We start from the raw sequence: 20,084 nt of genomic DNA, 5'->3' as shown, positions 1-20,084 counted from the left end.
ACAGGCTCTAGGCGCGTGGGCTTCAGTAATTGTGGCACGCAGGCTCAGTAGTTGTGGCGCACAGGCCCAACTGCTCCACGGCATGTGGGATCTTCCTGGACCAGGGCTCGAACCATGTCCCCTGCATTGGCAGGCGGGCTCCCAACCACTGCACCACCAGGGAAGCCCCGGAAATGCAGATTTTGAGTGGATATTCTGTTTCAGACATCCACATGGAGATTCTGAGTAACCTGTTTCTGGAGTTCAGGACAGAGGTCAAGCTTGAAGACATATCTGTTGCCGTAAAGATCGTACTTAAAGCCATCACCAGGAGAGTATAAATAGAGAAGGGAAGGTGACAGAGAACTGGGTGCCGGGGCACATCGGAGTGAAGTGGCAGAAGGAGAGGAGGAACCGCGAAGGGGGTTGAGCAGAGCTTCCGAAGAGCTTCTGGTGAGATAGAAAGGAAGCCAAGAGACTGGGGTTTCAGATGCCAAGTGAGGAAAGTGTTTCGAGGAGGGAGCATCCACCCCTTCAAAGATGCTGAGGGGTCAAGGGTGGTGAGGACTGAAGACGGGCGACTGGGTGGGACAGGATGAAGGTCACTGGTGCCCCGAGGAGCCATTCTGGTGCAGAGGTGCAGGTGAGCTTAATAGAGAGAGGAGGGGAACTGGAGAGACATTGTTGGGAAGGTTTGCTGCAAAGGAAGGCAAAGAAATGGTGGCAGCTGGTGGGGGAAGTGAGCTCAAGAAAAGTTTTGTTTTCTTGTTTGTTTTTTAATGATGGGAGACAGTGGTACATTCTTGTGACCATGGGAATAATCCAGTAGAAAGTAAAGCCTTGATAACATAGGAGACAGAGGAAAACTAATGGGAACAGAGCTCCGGAGTCGGAGAGATGGGGGAAGATCTAGTGTGCAAGAGGAGGGCTTGGATTCAGCCAGGAGCATCAGAGGAGGGGGCATCGAGGTGTGGAAACAGATGCTGACAGATGGGTCACAGGGCCTGAGAGTCTGAGGGTGTTTTCCTCTATCTGCTTCAATTTTCTCAGTGAAGTAGGAAGCAAGTGGTGAGGATGGGAAGGGAGGTGTGGGGGTTTGTGGAAAGAGAAGCTATGAAAGACACAGGCAAGTGGGAAAGCAAATCAACAAAGGGCAGATAGTATGATTACTCATCAGCATCAAGGGCCCTGCCCAGATCTCAGTCCAAAGAATTAGAAGACACCTCCAAAGGATTAGTAATTGTCTTGAATTGTCTTCAATTACTCATAATCTTTTTTTATCAACTTCTCCCAATAAGCACAAATTTAGATACTTTGCAGGGATGTGATGAAACAAATGTTAACATTTAAATCTCAGGAAAAGGACTTCCTAAGAGATTACCATCAGAGCAGTAATACCGCTACTCTATTTCAAGTCATGAAACATGATCCAGAACAGGGTAAAATGGTCGATGGAGAGCTATTAAATATTATCCCAAACCTATTATTGGGATTTGGAGTCTTTTCCAATAGCCTCCAATTTTGTTACCTAAATCATCACTTCCCTCATAGAGGGGGATGAGAAAGGGCAGGGAGCCAGGTACTTCCCAGAGGGAAACAAAGAAAGCACCTTCCCTTCATGACATAGAACTGATGGAGAAATTTGCTGAGAACCGACTTAATGACATCCCATGACAAACCTCCAAAGCAAAACAAGACAGTGGATAAGGCACCAGGAAAGAAGAGACTAGGCTAAGAGAAAAAGAATACAACAAATATAGGGAAATCCATTAGGTGAGACCTTACTTTGCCTAAAGCTGTTAGGTAACCCATTTCCACATGAAAGACAACATTTTATGACAGCGCAATGTTTAAATAATCAGCAAAGCAGCTCATTCTCCATTCACACTTTCAGTTTTAAAAGCCTTAAAGTGCTAATGAGGCTGATACACATACAGGGCACCAGAAATTCATCTGGAATAAAAGTTATTTATAAAAACAAATTTACTTATTAAATTCTTATTAAGCAAATTTAAGAATAATTTATTTATTATTAAATTATTCTTAAATAAATTTATTATTAAATACATTAAATAAAATTATTTATACAAATTATTTCATTGAGCAATCTGTTTTACATTTCATTTACTCAACGGAAACAAAACTTATCATCCGTAAAAGTATACCATATGTACTACCACTTAGGTGCTTATTTACAAACCACAACAACAGCCCTCTGTGAAGCCACATTCTTTCAAAGATACATGACATACACCTCATCCAGATGCTCTTTGGATTAAAATGAAATATTTCTAAACCAAAAGTCATCTAGACATTTCACAGTCTGTGCAAACCAGCCAAACAAGAAATCATTAAAGGGACTTCCCTGGTAGCACAGTGGTTAAGAATCCACCTGCCAATGCAGGGGACACAGGTTCGAGCCCTGGTCTGGGAAGATCCCACATGCCGCAGAGCAACTGTGCTCTAGAGCCCGTGTGCCTATAGCCTGTGCTCCTCAACAAGAGAAGACACTGCAATGAGAAGCCCGCACACCGCAACAAAGACCCAACGCAGCCAAAAATAAATAAATAATTAAATAATTAAATTTTTTAACGAAAGAAATCATTAAAGATTTTGCCACTTCAAGTTCAAGCTTAGTTCTACCAGCCACTTTTAAACATTTTATATGAAAACACAACTTTCTTGGATAATTTCATCATTGTTGAATTGTTATAAGAAAGGCCTCCACAGGACCTCTCACACACTGCTGGAGGGATCGTGAATCAGACAAACTGTCTGGAAAATTGTTTGACTCCATCTACGAAAGCTAAACATACACAAAGCCTATGACCCAGGAATTCCACTCCTGGGTATATACTTTATATCCCCAAATTGGAAACAAGCAATAGCCTAGTGACAGTAGACTGGACAAACTGTGATACATCCATATACCAAAATACTAAACAGCAATCAAAAGAAAATCACCACCACATGCAACAACACAAATGAATCTCATAGACGTAATGAGGAACAAAGGAAGCCAAATACAAACAGTGCATAATAAATGATTACATTTGCATAAGGTTCAAAAGTAAGCAAGACTAATCCAAGCTGTCAGAGATCAGGAAAGTGGTCAACCATGAGGAGAGGGGGATGAACTGGAAAGGGCTGGGGCGATGGAGGGCCTCTGAGGCTGGTAATTTCCTGTTTCTTGGCCTGGGTGCTGGTCACATAGTGGTATTCACTATGAAAATTTCTGGGGCTTTACATTTATGATCTGTGCACTTTTCTGTATATATATTATATCTCAAAAAAGTTTTCTGGGGAAAAAAAAAAAGGTGCTCCAAAATTCAGCAGAATCCTTTTAAGAAACAGAGCCTAGAGGGCAGACAGCAGAAGCAAGAAGAACTACAATCCTGCAGCCTGTGAAACAAAAACCACATTCACAGAAAGACAGACAAGATGAAAAGGCAGAGGGCAATGTACCAGATTAAGGAACAAGATAAAACCCCAGAAAAACAACTAAATGAAGTGGACATAGGCAACCTTCCAGAAAAAGAATTCAGAATAACGATAGTGAAGATGATCCAGGACTTCGGAAAAAGAATGGAGGCAAAGAACGAGAAGATGCAAGAAATGATTAACAAAGACCTAGAAGAATTAAAGAACAAACACACAGAGATGACCAATACAATAACTGAAATGAAAACTACACTAGAAGGACTCAACAGCAGAATAACTGAGGCAGAAGAACGGATAAGTGACCTGGAAGACAGAATGGTGGAATTCACTGCTGCAGAACAGACTAAAGAAAAGAGAATGAAAAGAAATAAAGACAGCCTAAGAGACCTCTGGGACAACATTAAACACAACAACATTCGCATTATAGGGGTCCCAGAAGGAGAAGAGAGAGAGAAAGGACCAGAGAAAATATTTGAAGAGATTATAGTCGAAAACTTCCTTAACATGGGAAAGGAAACAGCCACCCAAGTCCAGGAAGCGCAGAGAGTCCCATACAGGATAAACCCAAGGAGAAACACGCCGAGACACATAGTAATCAAATTGGCAAAAATTAAAGACAAAGAAAAATTATTGAAAGCAGCAAGGGAAAAACGACAAATAACATACAAGGGAACTCCCATAAGGTTAACAGCTGATTTCTCAGCAGAAACTCTACAAGCCAGAAGCGAGTGGCATGATATACTTAAAGTGATGAAAGGGAAGAACCTACAACCAAGATTACTCTACCCGGCAAGGATCTCAATTAGATTTGATGGGGAAATCAAAAGCTTTACAGACAAGCAAAAGCTAAAAGAAATCAGCACCACCAAACCAGTTCTACAACAAACGCTAAAGGAACTTCTCTAAGTGGGAAACACAAGAGAAGAAAAGGACCTACAAAAACAAACCCAAAACAATTAAGAAAATGGTCATAGGAACATACATATCGATAATTACCTTAAACGTGAATGGATTAAATGCTCCAACCAAAAGACACAGGCTTGCTGAATGGATACAGAAACAAGACCCATATATATGCTGTCTACAAGAGACCCACTTCAGACCTAGGGACACATACAGACTGAAAGTGAGGGGATAGAAAAAGATATTCCATGCAAATGGAAATCAAAAGAAAGCTGGAGTAGCTATACTCATATCAGATAAAATAGACTTTAAAATAAAGAATGTTACAAGAGACAAGGAAGGACACTACATAATGATGAAGGGATCAACCCAAGAAGAAGATATAACAATTATAAATATATATGCACCCAACATAGGAGCACCTCAATACATAAGGCAACTGCTAACAGCTCTAAAAGAGGAAATCGACAGTAACACAATAATAGTGGGGGACTTTAACACCTCACTCACACCAATGGACAGATCATCCAAAATGAAAATAAATAAGGAAACAGAAGCTTTAAATGACACAATAGACCAGATAGATTTAGTTGATATTTATAGGACATTCCATCCAAAAACAGCAGATTACACTTTCTTCTCAAGTGCACACGGAATATTCTCCAGGATAGATCACATCTTGGGTCACAAATCAAGCCTCAGTAAATTTAAGAAAATTGAAATCATATCAAGCATCTTTTCTGACCACAACTCTATGAGATTAGAAATGAATTGCAGGGGAAAAAACGTAAAAAACACAAACACATGGAGGCTAAACAATACGTTACTAAATAATCAAGAGATCACTGAAGAAATCAAAAAATACCTAGAGACAAATGACAATGAAAACACGACGATCCAAAACCTGTGGGATGCAGCAAAAGCAGTTCTAAGGGGGAAGTGTATAGCTATACAAGCCTACCTCAAGAAACAAGAAAAATCTCAAATAAACAATCTAACCTCACACCTAAAGGAACTGGAGAAAGAAGAACAAACAAAACCCACAGTTAGCAGAAGGAAAGAAATCATAAAGATCAGAGCAGAAATAAATGAAATAGAAACAAAGAAAACAACAGCAAAGATCAATAAAACTAAAAGCTCGTTCTTTGAGAAGACAAACAAAATTGATAAACCAATAGCCAGACTCATCAAGAAAAAGAGGGAGCTCTAGCTGCCATCCTGCGTCCCCGCGTGTGTGCGCCTTATCTCAGCTGGTCTGCCCGAGACCCCCCCGAGCGCCAACCCTAGTCCCCCGCGCGGCCCCATTTCCGCTCCAACAAGATGAAAGAAACTATCATGAACCAGGAGAAACTCGCCAAACTGCAGGCACAAGTGCGCATTGGTGGGAAAGGAACTGCTCGCAGAAAGAAGAAGGTGGTTCATAGAACAGCCACAGCAGACGACAAAAAACTTCAGTTCTCTTTAAAGAAGTTAGGGGTAAACAATATCTCTGGTATTGAAGAGGTGAATATGTTCACAAACCAAGGAACAGTGATCCACTTTAACAACCCTAAAGTTCAGGCATCTCTGGCAGCAAACACTTTCACCATTACAGGCCATGCTGAGACAAAGCAGCTGACAGAAATGCTGCCCAGCATCTTAAACCAGCTTGGCGCAGACAGTCTGACCAGTTTAAGGAGACTGGCTGAAGCTCTGCCCAAACAATCTGTGGATGGAAAAGCACCACTTGCTACTGGAGAGGATGATGATGATGAAGTTCCAGATCTTGTGGAGAATTTTGATGAGGCTTCCAAGAATGAAGCAAACTGAATTGAGTCAACTTCTGAAGAAGATAAATCTTGAAGAAGTTACTGGGAGCTGCTATTTTATATTATGACTGCTTTTTAAAATTTTGTTTATGGATCTGATAAAATCTACATCTCTAATATTTTTAAGCCCAAGCCCCTGGACACTGCAGCTCTTTTCAGTTTTTGCTTATATACAATTCATTCTTTGCAGCTAATTAAGCTGAGGAAGCCTGGGAATAAAGTTTGAAACAAAGATTAATAAAGTTCTTTGCTTAGTATACGGTTTTATATTTTATTTCATTGATACTGATTTGTACACAGAAAGCAAAATTGTTTATAGAAAGCTAATCATGGCATGTAATATGACTGATAATCATGGATGGAATCTGATTAAAGATTTAAAATGACAGTGTAAGTATCAAAAAAAAAAAAAGAAAAAGAGGGAGAGGACTCAAATCAATAAAATTAGAAATGAAAAAGGAGAAGTTACAGCAGACACCGCAGAAATACAAAGCATCCTAAGAGACTACTATGAGCAACTCTATGCCAATAAAATGGACAACCTGGAAGAAATGGACAAATTCTTAGAAAGGTATAACCTTCCAAGACTAAACCAGGAAGAAATAGAAAATATGAACAGACCAATCACAAGGAATGAAATTGAACCTGTGATTAAAAATCTTCCAACAAACAAAAGTCCAGGACCAGATGGCTTCACAGGTGAATTCTATCAAACATTTAGAGAAGAGCTAACATCGATCCTTCTCAAACTCTTCCAAAAAATTGCAGAGGAAGGAACACTCCCAAACTCATTCTATGAGGTCACCATCACCCTGATACCAAAACCAGACAAAGATACTACAAAAAAAGAAAATTACAGACCAATATCACTCATGAATATAGATGCAAAAATCCTCAACAAAATACTAGCAAACAGAATCCAACAACACATTAAAAGGATCATATACCATGATCAAGTGGGATTTATCCCAGGGATGCAAGGATTCTTCAATATAGGCAAATCAATCAATGTGATACACCATATTAACAAATTGAAGAATCAAAACCATATGATCATCTCAATAGATGCAGAAAAAGCTTTTGACAAAATTCAACACCCATTTATGATAAAAACTCTCCAGAAAGTGAGCATAGAGGGAACCTACCTCAACATAATAAAGGCCATAGACGACAAACCCACAGCAAACAACATTCTCAATGGTGAAAAACTGAAAGCATTTCCTCTAAGATCAGGAACGAGACAAGGATGTCCACCCTCACCACTATTATTCAACATAGTTTTGGAACTCCTAGCCATGGCAATCAGAGAAGAAAAAGAAATAAAAGGAATACAAATTGGAAAAGAAGAAGTAAAACTGTCACTGTTTGCAGATGACATGATACTATACATAGAGAATCCTAAAAATGCCACCAGAAAACTACTAGAGCTAATCAATGAATTTGGTAAAGTAGCAGGGTACAAAATTAATGCACAGAAATCTTTTGCATTCCTATCCACTAATGACGAAAAATCTGAAAGAGAAATTAAGGAAACACTCCCATTTACTATTGCAACAAAAAGAATAAAATACCTAGGAATAAACCTACCTAGGGAGACAAAAGACCTGTATGCAGAAAACTATAATATACTGATGAAAGAAATTAAAGATGATACCAACAGATGGAGAGATATACCATGTTCTTGGATTGGAAGAATCAATACTGTGAAAATGACTATACTACCCAAAGCAATCTACAGATTCAAGACAACCCCTATCAAATTACCAATGGCATTTTTTACAGAACTAGAACAAAAAATCTTAAAATGTGTATGGAGACACAAAAGACCCCGAATAGCCAAAGCAGTCTTGAGGGAAAAAAACGGAGCTGGAAGAATCAGACTCCCTGACTTCAGATTATACTACAAAGCTACAGTAATCAAGACAATATGGTACTGGCACAAAAACAGAAACATAGATCAATGGAACAAGATAGAAAGCCCAGAGATAAACCCACACACCTACGGTCAACTAATCTATGACAAAGGAGGCAAGGATATACAATGGAGACAAGACAGTCTCTTCAATAAGTGGTGCTGGGAAAACTGGACAGCTACATGTAAAAGAATGAAATTAGAACACTCCCTAACACCATACACAAAAATAAACTCAAAATGGATTTGAGACCTAAATGTAAGACCAGACACTATAAAACTCTTAGAGGAAAACATAGGAAGAACACTCTTGACATAAATCACAGCAAGATCTTTTTTGATCCACCTCCTAGAGTAATGGAAATAAAAACAAAAATAAACAAATGAGACCTAATGAAACTTAAAAGCTTTTGCACAGCAAAGGAAACCATAAACAAGATGAAAAGACAACCCTCAGAATGGGAGAAAGTATTTGCAAACGAATCAACGGACAAAGGATTAATCTCCAAAATATATAAACAGCTCATGCAGCTCAATATTAAAGAAACAAACAACCCAATCCAAAAATGGGCAGAAAACCTAAATGGACATTTCTCCAAAGAAGACATACAGATGGCCAAGAAGCACATGAAAAGCTGCTCAACATCACTAATTATTAGAGAAATGCAAATCAAAACTACAATGAGGTATCACCTCATACCAGTTAGAATGGGCATCATCAGAAAATCTACAAACAACAAACGCTGGAGAGGGTGTGGAGAAAAGGGAACCCTCTTGCACTGTTGGTGGGAATATAAATTGATACAGCCCTTATGGAGAAAAGTATGGAGGTTCCTTAAAAAACTAAAAATAGAATTACCATATGATCCAGCAATCCCACTACTGGGCATATACCCAGAGAAAACCATAATTCAAAGAGACACATGCACCCCAATGTTCATTGCAGCACTATTTACAATAGCCAGGTCATGGAAGCAACCTAAATGCCCATCGACAGATGAATGGATAAAGAAGATGTGGTACATATATACAATGGAATATTACTCAGCCATAAAAAGGAACGAAATTGAGTCATTTGTTGAAATGTGGGTGGATCTAGAGACTGTCATACAGAGTGAAGTCAGAAAGCGAAAAACAAATATCGTATATTAACGCATGTATGTGGAACCTAGAAAAATGGTACAGATGAACCGTTTTGCAGCACAGAAATTGAGACACAGATGTAGAGAACAAATGTATGGACACCAAGGGGGGAAAGCCACGGGGGGGGTGGGGATGGTGGTGTGCTGAATTGGGCGATTGGGATTGACATGTATACACTGCTGTGTATAAAATTGATGACTAATAAGAACCTGCTGTATAAAAAAATAAATAAAATTAAATTTAAAAATTAAAAAAAAAGAAACAGAGCCTAAAAGCAATAACTTGGTTTTTATGTTTACTGTCCTCTAAAAAATAATTTTCAATATTAAAAAAAAAATTGTTTCTACTGAAATATAAGCTTACATGAAAGGGGAAAATAAATATTTAAAGGATTATACATTTACAGTATAAAATGAGGATATAAATTATCTTTACATCCATTCTGCAGTTAACAAACTTTCTCAATATCAACTTACCTGAGTTGCTTTGCATAGCTGAGTTCAATCTCTGTCCTTTCCTTTACAAATTTGATGTATTTCTCAAGAATATCAATTCCCCACTGTGTGTGTTTTTCTAAGTTGTCAAATTGATCCTGTTAATAAAAAAGAAAGGGAGAGCTTGTAATCTTTCTCTGTGATTAACGTAACTTCAGTGAACAATTCTCTCAACAATAAATCAGTACGTAGAAAGCAGTTCTAACATTTTCCATGATTGTACTCGGGTGCTTTTTCGCTGAGCAATTTTAAATCAACATTACCAAATTTGGTTTGAAAACTGCCTGAGATATTGAACTCTGACCTCTCTGTTCACGTCCCGTATTCCTGTTAGAAACATGGTGTTTGGATGTATTTAATGTCCTAGTGCAAAGCAAAGTGTCTTCTGCAGATATCAAAAACTGAGAGATGAAACACACTCCCGTGTCAACTCAGTCACACTATTAGCACCTTAACTGTTATCTCTGAGTTAGCATTCAGGATAAGCTCACTGAAATTTGGGACAAGGAAATGGCAGGGAGAAGAGTTACAAAATACTGCTTTCTTCAAACAAATGACTCATGCGGACTTCATTCCAACATTCAACCATGCATCAAGCCTACTCTATTTGCCAGGAATGGTGCTTGGGGCTGGGGAACAAGAAAGAAGAGAATTATAGCCACGATGTACAGGCTGCCTCAAGATTCCTAGTCCGGAAGAGAGCGGGTAGGTATTCCAGCCACCCGTAATGCAAAGGCAGGGAGAGGCCCAGGAATCAGGGGGACCGGTCCTGCTGGAGCTCAAGGTGGGGGTAGGGCGCAAGGGAGTGAGCGGTGGTGGGTGACGGAACTACAGGGTCCCGGCCTGATCACCCAGGGCCTTGAATGCCGAGTTAAGGTGTCTAGACTCCCTGGTGGGCACAAGTGAGCCACTGAAGGGCTCGCAAACGGAGTGGCACAACCAGAGATATGTTTAGCATCACCAGGAGCTGGATGTCAGGGGACTGTTCAGTAGTCCAAAGCAGAGAAACTGGGAGCAGAGGGGAGGATTTTATAGACCATGAACAAAGAATCAGCTAGTCTTCGTGACTGATCGGATGGGGAGGCTGGAAGGGATGTGCAGGAGAGGGGAGGATTCTAGGGCGACTCCTTGGTTCTGCTTCCTGTGAGTACACAGGCGGAGGGGCAGCAGTTTGGGGTGAAGTGACATGTGGAGTCAGGAACTGACATGTCCAGAAGAGAGTTGGAAACACAGATGTATTCAGGGCTCAAGGACGGAGGCCAGGGAGCTGGTAGATCTGAAACAATAGCCAAGGATCAGAACCCCAGAGTCGGCTGCAGCTCTGCACTGAATTCATAAAGAGGGCCAAGCCCAGGGAGGAGAGCCCGGAAAGACCTACGAAGGTGAAGAGGGTGTTAGCACAACATTGGGGAAGAGGAATTTGCAAAGGTGAAAGTCTGCTCATAAGAGGTAACAGCAATAGCGGATGAGGTTCTAGCCCCAGCTCTGGGACTTCGCAGAGAAAGGCCACAGAACATCTCAAGGTTTTAGTCATCCGCCTACAAGATGAAGATAGAATCCCCGCCTAATTTGAGAAATCGGTCGTGAGGATCATGTAAAATGGAAAAGTGCCAAGTCAAATACAAACACACAAAGCCACCATGTAACCCTGTCCCAGGCATGTACAATCTTACAATATACACTCGGCATTGTCCTTCAGCTTATTTTTTAGATCCAGCGTCTTCAATTTTAAATCTATCATTGTGCTTTGATTCTATTTTCCATTCAAAGCAGAGCAAACTGTAACATGAGAAAACGTTCCATATACTTGACCTGGAGCAGGAGGGTGGCAGAGTCAAGACACTTTTTTCTCAAACTTGAGAAACCCTGGGAATTCCCTGGCGGTCCACTGCTTAGGACTCTGCGCTTCCACTGCAGGGGGCATGGGTTCCATCCCTGGTCGGGGAACTAAGATTCTGCAAGCAAGATCCACAAGAGAAACCCTCTTCTGAAGAAAAATAATTTCCTCAACCTTACTCCCGCCCAGGCCCACAGAACAGTTTGAGAAACCTCAGCTTAAGAAGTTCAGGCTTTCTTTTACAAGAATATTTTCTAATTGAAAGTAATCACTGTACAATGTTTACCTTTATACCTAATAATTTCTAATATTCTCATAAAAAATCAGAGACCAATATTTAAGATTTTCATTGATTCTTGGTCCTCAATAACATATTCCACAAACTCTGAGATTTCATTTCAAGAAACACTGCTCAAGAATGTTATTTATTTATGTTACCTATAAGGTCAAGGGTTGTCAGGCAAATTTATAGTGTAAACAAGACTGTAGATCTCTTTAAACTACTTGAGAGCGCAAATATACAAACAGTTCAAGTAATGATTACAATCATTCCTAGTTATTTAGAGAAGGCTTCTTTAAAGCTCTCTGCTAATCGGTAACCCTTTGTTAATATAGTTTCATATTGACCTTATTTATTTAAAATTCCTTTTCACACACCTCCCTCCATTTGAGAGCCCTCTCTCTGTATAATTTCCTATCTCCAGAGCCTTACTGTTTTTAGCAGTTATAGATGTTTATAGATGTTATAAACATCTATAGATGTTTATAGATGTTTCCTTGAAGACTTACTAAGATAGTCTGCTCTTAGATTTCACCCTTGTCCTGCTAACAACCTAAGTTCATATTTTTCCTTATTATATTACTTTGCAATTCTTTTTAGCCCTAATATGTATAATATAAAGCAACAGCTTTTGAGATCAAAACACTTTTTTAAAAAATCTACATTTGAATTGAGTCCACCTTAAAAATTACGGGCCTCAAACCAACAATATGTTTTCAATAAAGTTATCTGCATTCAAGAACATTCTGCAAGCTATAATAAAGCACTTACTAAAATAACAGGGTCCAAGTGAGATAGAAGATCTTAATAATAAAAAACCTGACTCAGTAACAAATAAACTAGTACTTGCTTGTGAATATAGCATAGTTCTTTTTTATGCTACATTAAAACATCTCCAGTGACGCCAGGGTCTACTGCTGCTGTCACATGGATGGCCACAACATGGACTTTCTTGACAGCAGCTATGAGAAAATTCAAAACAGATGAAAAACTAATCAACCCACTTACATTCTTGACTAAAATGTGGAAAACTTAATGGAAAAAAAACTCCAAATCTTAAAAAGACTCTTTTGTAAGCAAATATTTTAGGTGGTGTTTTTAAAAATAGCCTTTGCTACTTTGGGGATGGTACCATTATCAAAAATGAGTCCTTTCCATTATCTGTGAATTATACCTCAATTAAAGACAGGGAGGGAGGGAGGGATGGAGAGGGAGAGAAAGAGAGAGAGAGAAATGCATCCCTTCCTGTTTAATGTCACATGATGACAGTTTTGAAAACTCCTTTGCCCTCTTAAAAATCGTTGAGGAGGGCTTCTTCCCTGGTGGCGCAGTGGTTAAGAATTCGCCTGCCAATGCAGGGGACACGGGTTCGAGCCCTGGTCCGGGAAGATCCCACATGCCGCAGGGCAACTAAGCCCGTGTGCCACAACTAGTGAGCCTGTGCTCTAGAGCCCACATACCACAACTACTGAACCCACAAGCCACAACTACTGAAGCCCGTGTGTCTAGAGCCCGTGCTCCGCAACAAGAGAGGCCACCACAATGAGAAGCCCGCGCAACACAACAAAGAGTAGCCCTCACTCACCGCAACTAGAGACCGCGCACAGCAACGAAGACCCAACACAGCCATAAATAAATAAATAAATAAATTTAAAAACAAATCGTTGAGGACCCCAAAGAGCTTTTGTTTACATGGTTTATAGCTATCAATATTTACTCTATCAGAAATTAAAAACTAAAAGATTTTTAAAATACCTATCAATTCACTTAAAAAGACAATAATAAATCCATTACATATTAATGTAACTAGCATATTTTTTTTTTAATTTTTTTTTTTATTTTTAGGAACTTTACTTTCCAAAACAAAACAAAATGAGAAGAATGGCACTGTTTTACATTTCTGTAAATCTCTTTAATGTCTGGTTTAATAGAAGACAGCTGGATTCTCATATTCTTTTACATTTAGTCTGTTATGAGTCTTTACTTTGGTGGAAGTACATCAAAAAATACAACTTCGGGGCTTCCCTGGTGGCGCAGTGGTTGAGAATCTGCCTGCCAATGCAGGGGACACGGGTTCAAGCCCTGGTCTGGGAAGATCCCACATGCCGCGGAGCAACTGGGCCCGTGAGCCACAGCTACTGAGCCTGCGCGTCTGCAGCCTGTGCTCCGCAACAAGAGAGGCCGCGATAGTGAGAGGCCCGCGCACCGCGATGAAGAGTGGCCCCCGCTTGCCACAACTAGAGAAAGCCCTCGCACAGAAACGAAGACCCAACACAGCCATAAATAAAATAAATAAATAAAAAATTAAAAAAAAAAATACAACTTCACACAGATACGTAGTTAGAAAATGGAGGAGTATTTCAATGCCTTTCCTAGGTAATTGCAGATGTTCTTATTTGACACCACACCCAAACTCAACAAATAGTAGTTTCTTAAAGGCTAGCTGCAATGTGAAATCTGAAACCATGGCAATGAATTTTTCATACTGGTTACAATAAAATGCACTAGTCTATTTTGCACTTTGAATGGATCTTTTACCTACGCATGACTGCATTATGCATTGGTCATTTGGAAAATATTATTTCACTGATATATGCAGATCTTCCAAGTGTTGACACATTTCAGTATAAAATATTTTAAAATTCCATGTTTATTTCACTACCTATCTTATCTGATGAGTCTTTAAATATTTGGAAACTGTCAAGCTCACAGTGCCATGTACACATTTTCCAAAATTCTAATTTCCACTTAAAAGCTGGAATTTTATCATTGGCAACAAATGTTGTCAGTTGTTTCCTTGAGGTGACAGGCTCACTTCATTCATTTTTGAGAAAATGTCTGCCAAATGCCCAAGAGTTTGTCTGTCGATCGTTCTTTGAAGTAAAAACGGTGTCCTATGATAAAAGCAGCTAGACCAGCTCAAAACAATCACTTAAGTATTTTGGTTTAAGCATACTTCCTGTCTGTCTTGTCACACACACTATTAAAAAGATGTATGATGTATATTCAAAGGTTGAGATTTAATAAAATTAATAATCTTTACTGTTTCATCAAGGACATTTAAAAATAAAACCGATTTTTTTTTTTAACAACTAACGGTGAAGAACTCAGTTAACTTCTACTACAATTTGGAGCCACCGCCCTGATTCCTGCTAAGGCACCAGCCATCTTACCAACACTGCTTTTGCACCATCAGTACAAATGCCAACACAGTGAAAAAGACAATGTCTTAGTATCATTATGAAAATAGTTTTGACTGCATGGACTCCATGAGAGGGTTTCTGGAACCTCCAGAGGTCCAGGGACCACACTTTAGGAACCACTGTCATATGACACATACTCTAAAATTTCTACTTGAAAGCTTCATATTGCCAAAGATGAAGAAAGTCAGATAATGTATGACCTAATGGAAAATGTTTAATTTATAAGAGCATATTATATATACACTCAACAAATAACTCCAAAATTGCCAAAAAGACTGCAAATGGATGCGTCCAAGTAGCTGCTTACAACCTGACAGGTACCTTTCCAGAATCTTCCCGCTCCCCCAGAGCCTCCTCTTGAATTCTCATTGCTCCCTGAATTCCAACCAGCCAAAGGCTCCTGCCAGGAGCTTTCAGCTATAAGGGACTGAGCAAGCTGCAGAGACAAATGAGGAAAGTTGCAATTGTATTAATCAATATACAATTGCTGTATTTTACAATTATTTTTCAGGTGTGGTTTTCTGTCCTAGACTGTGATTAAGCTCCTTTATACACTGAAGATTGAACCGAAATAAGCATGAACTCTGGCATTTGTTTGGCTCATTATATCTTCATCAGTTTCTAAAAAATCATGAAGCTGGGACTTCCCTGGTGGCGCAGTGGTTAAGAATCCACCTGCCAGTGCAGGGGACACCGGTTAGATCCCTGGTCCAGGAAGATCCCACATGCCACGGAGCAACTAAGCCCATGCACCACAACTACTGAGCCCGCGTGCCACAACTACTGAAGCCCACGCGCCTAGAGCCCGTGCTCAGCAACAAGGGAACCACCACAAAGAGAAGCCCTTGCACTGCAATGAAGAGTAGCCCCCGCTCACCGCAACTAGAGAAAGCCCACGTGCAGCAACGAAGACCCAATGCAGCCAAAATAAAAAAATAAATAAATTTATTTTTTAAAAAAATCATGAAGCTGAATACAAACAAATTTTGCCTTCCCATATACCTACAATATAAACCTCAGTCAGGGTTGAGACTGGTCTCTCTAGGTCAGCATACAATGATTATTTTTGGTTATTTAGGAAGACTTCTGAAATCTGATTTTTTTTTTCAAATGATGCAAAAGAATTAACACAGGAACTACATGCACAAAAGCTATTTACTTTAAGATGAGGAGACCCAAATCAGCCACAAGGAAGTTTTCTCCAAAGTGTAGGTCAATTTTTAACACGATACTTCCTGTAATCAAAAAGTATTCTAGGGACTTCCCTGGTGGCGCAGTGGTTAAGACTCTGCGCTCCCAATGCAGGGGGCCCAGGTTCGATCCCTGGTCAGGGAACTGGATCCCACATGCATGCCACAACTAAGGAGCCCGCCTGCCACAACTAAGGAGCCCGCCTGCTGCAACTAAGACCCAGCACAACCAAATAAATAAAGTATGCTAAACAGATACATTCAAAATCCCTGGAAAAAGCCAATCTAGTAAGAAACTAAGTTGCTAAAGTTGCCTCTGTGTAAATGGCTCAGACTCAAGAGGAAGGGTATACTGAGGGTAGCTCTCCTCCACTTAAATCCGTCCCTCTGCAGCAAGTTACTTACTCAGGGAAGGGAATTATCCCCACCATATCACTGGGGCAGTTCCATCTGTGCTATCAAACCACCATGTTAGGATACTCTAATTCTGTAAAAATCCACTTTCCTAAGGACGTGGGCACTTTATAAAGCGGCAGACCTTAAATGGCTCCATTTCAACAGAATCGCTTGGAATGCAATTACTGGTGTTGGCTTCCTCTTCTCTTTGAGGGAAGAGTGTCAGAAGGAATTTGAAAAAGAATAGATACAGGTATATGTATAACTGAATCACTTTGCTGTACACCTGAAACTAACACAACATTGTTAATCAACTATACTTCAATATAAAATAAAAATTAAAAAATAAGAGTGTCAGAAGGTATAGATTTATCCTCAGTAAATGTAACAAAACCTCCATTTAAAGTGTTTTTAGGGACTTCCGTGGTGGTGCAGTCAGTGGATAAGACTCCACACTCCCAATGCAGGGGCCTCAGGTTCAATCCCTGGTCAGGGAACAAGATCCCATATGCATGCCGCAACTAAGAGTTCGCATGCCACAACTAAGGAGCCCACGTGCTGCAACTAAGACCTGGTGCAACCAAATAAATCAATTTAAAAAAATGTTTTAAAAAAATCCATTTGAGTCTGAATAGTCAAGTGGCTGCATCTACAGAAACAAAAAAAGTTTTATAAAACTTTATAAACAAGGGACCTCCCTGGTGGTCCAGTGGTTAAGAATCCACCTTCCGATGCAAGGGACGTGGTCCGATCCCTGGTAGGGGAACGAAGATCCCACATGCCGCGGGGCAACTAAGCCCTCGCGCCGCAACTACTGAGCCTGCACACTCTGGAGCCCGCACACCACAACTAGCAAGAAGCCCGTGCGTCGCAGTGAAGATCGCATGTGCTGCAACTAAGACCCGACGCAGCCAAATTAATTAATTAATTAATTTTTAAAAACTTAATAACAAAAATGTGTCATCCAAAATACCACCTGCAATTCTATTTCTTGAATGTTTAACAAAGACTTCAATTCATTTTCATGGACAAAAGAAGACTTGTTCTCATACATTAAATTAAAAGCAGAAATACCCCCAAATATAGGTTCAACATAAAAGTTGTCAAACCTTAAAAGTGATGAAAAACCATTACCCAAAGTGACTTCAATGTTTGACCACAGTAGATAAAATGTGAAAGGCAGCATTAGAGTGTTTCTTTCAAGCAGCCAGAAACCCTTGTGTTTTGGCAATACAAGTAGAGGCAGATTCTGTCAAACCATATACACAATACATCTGCTGATTCTGAAACGGGTCCTGTGAATTAGTGTGGTGTGCTCCTTGGGTTGAAAATGCCTACTCAAGCAAGAGCCTGTGACATAATTGACAAAATAGGGGCTCTGATATCATAGGGTCATGGCTGGACAGTCAAGTTAGTACAATGGATTTTAATTAGGAAGGGAATGCACGCAAAATGAAAGGTTTTCCTGAACTCAGAATCTCTTTAAAAAGCAAGTCTACAACATGTCATAAAAATAGGTATACAAATTTAGGTATATTTGCTGTAACGAGTCACCATTGAACACTCTTTCTGTTGTGAAAATGAAAAGACTAAAGAATTAGTCCATGTTCACGGTTCTTTCCAGCCATTGCATTGGAAACATGAGAGGTAAGAACATAAACAAACACAAGATGAAAATACATGTATGAGTCAAAAAAAAAAAACTTTAGCTGAAGTTTGAGGCAACAGCATATGGATGAAGTTAGCGACATGAAGAATGTGGAAAGGCGCACAGAACATGAAAAGCTGCATTTTGGAATTTTTCTAATGATAATTATATTGTGTAAAAAGGGCAATAAAGAGGCTAATGTTGGATGTACAACAAATGAGAGGCCCCAGAAAGCAGAAGACTTGGGGCTAATGAATGTGGGGTGCCCTCAGCCAAATGTGATGCGATTTCACATTGCATCCTGAAGTGAAAAGAGAAGGTGACAACTATAACATGGAGAAAAAGCACCAGAATTTTGACTCTACCAGAGTCCAAGCAGATGAGATTTGGAGGGGAAATTGCTATGGAACGTATTCCTTTAAGAAGCCACAATGAGGGGCTTCCCTGGTGGCGCAGTGGTTAGGAATCCGCCTGCCAATAGTCCGGGAAGATCCCACATGCGCGGAGCGGCTAGGCCCGTGAGCCACAACTACTGAGCCTGCACGTCTGGAGCCTGTGCTCCGCAACGGGAGAGGCCGCGACAGTGAGAGGCCCGCGCACCGCGATGAAGAGTGGCCCCCGCTCGCCGCAGCTGGAGAAAGCCCTTGCACAGAAACTAAGACCCAACACATCCAAAAATAAATAAATAAATAAATTTATTAAAAAAAAAAAAAAAAAAAAAGAAGCCACAATGAGCTGCTGGCCTATGTCAATGTTCTTAGAACACCTTAGTCACTTTCCACCCCCATCTCTGTTCCTTTGGATACAGTAAAAGCAACAAACATCTGTAACTCCCCCAAACAGACTGAGTGAAAGAGACTGCAAAGGATAGGATTTTAAGGAAAACACATTTCAAATAGGGCTTACTTTCTTTCATTAAAAAAAAAAAAGCCAACCCACTAACTTTGTAAATGATATTTTTAACAGTATTTTTCCAGATAGGCATTATCAAATATCTTAAGCAGAGGAGGCAAAGAATTAAGGATGATGGGTGCAGGGGGGAGGGATAAATTAGGGAGTTTTGGATTAACAGATACACACTACTGTATATAAAGTAGATAAACAACAAGGACCTACTGTATAGCACAGGAACTCTACTCAATACTCCATAATGATGTATATGGGAAAAGAATCTAAAAAAGAGTGGATATATGTACATGTACAACTGATTCACTTTGCTGTACACCTGAAACACAACACTGTAAATCAACTATACTTCAAAGAAAGAAAGGAAGGAAGGAAGGAAGGAAGAAAGAAAAAGGACGATGAAGCTATAAAAACTAGGTTCAGAAAGCTGGGTCTAGCTTGTAAGTAGTGGGCTGAATCAATGCTAATTGAAGATAGAAACTAGTCAGAGAACAAAATCTTGTTCTTTATAAGAAAAAACGCTCTGTCTCATTGTGACAGCACACAAGAGGGGCTTTGCTTAGTCAACTCATGACTGTAAGATGAATATCTGTAACACAAACACCCAGAATCATTACTGTCTGGCTTCGACCTGGCACGGAATCTCCTCATTCATTTCCTGGTTTCTGTGCATCAGCTTGGAACATTGAAGGTTGTCTAAATATGAACTGGTTCCTTTCCCGAGCCCACTCCATCAGCAGGTGCAAGAGTTCAGTCCCCTTCCCCTCCTCCAGCTGTCCAGCATTCCTCTGTGCCCTGGAGAACTCACTGTACCTCTCAAACATCCCACACTGTCCTCCACGGGTGATTCTCTCCTCCAGGAAGCACGTTCAAGACCAACACAAGGGCAGAAGAAAAGAGGGAGGGAAAGAGGAGGAAACCACACTCTAAATACCAGGAAGAAC

The 20,084-nt window shown here is 40.1% G+C and overlaps 2 protein-coding genes across 8 annotated transcripts in view; one reads left to right on the top strand and one right to left on the bottom strand.

Annotated features, from left to right (window-relative positions):
* FNBP1 (formin binding protein 1) overlaps positions 1 to 20,084 on the bottom strand; it is a 147,864-nt gene that overhangs the window by 89,887 nt on the left and 37,893 nt on the right. For all 7 annotated transcript variants that reach the window (XM_068553616.1, XM_068553614.1, XM_068553615.1 and 4 more), the window contains exon 2: positions 9,663 to 9,778. In XM_068553616.1, the coding sequence (XP_068409717.1) occupies positions 9,663 to 9,778 (116 nt within the window). The remainder of the gene's footprint in view (positions 1 to 9,662; positions 9,779 to 20,084) is intronic.
* Positions 5,533 to 6,388, top strand: LOC137770696 (transcription factor BTF3). The gene has a single exon (XM_068553530.1). It carries the CDS (start codon positions 5,644 to 5,646, stop codon positions 6,130 to 6,132), a length of 489 nt encoding a protein of 162 aa, XP_068409631.1. The 5' UTR covers positions 5,533 to 5,643; the 3' UTR covers positions 6,133 to 6,388.

Source organism: Eschrichtius robustus, chromosome 10, assembly GCF_028021215.1.
Source record: "Eschrichtius robustus isolate mEscRob2 chromosome 10, mEscRob2.pri, whole genome shotgun sequence".
NCBI lineage: Eukaryota > Metazoa > Chordata > Mammalia > Artiodactyla > Eschrichtiidae > Eschrichtius > Eschrichtius robustus.
The sequence above is the reverse complement of the archived record's forward strand: the minus strand, read 5'-3'. Positions and strand labels throughout refer to the sequence as shown.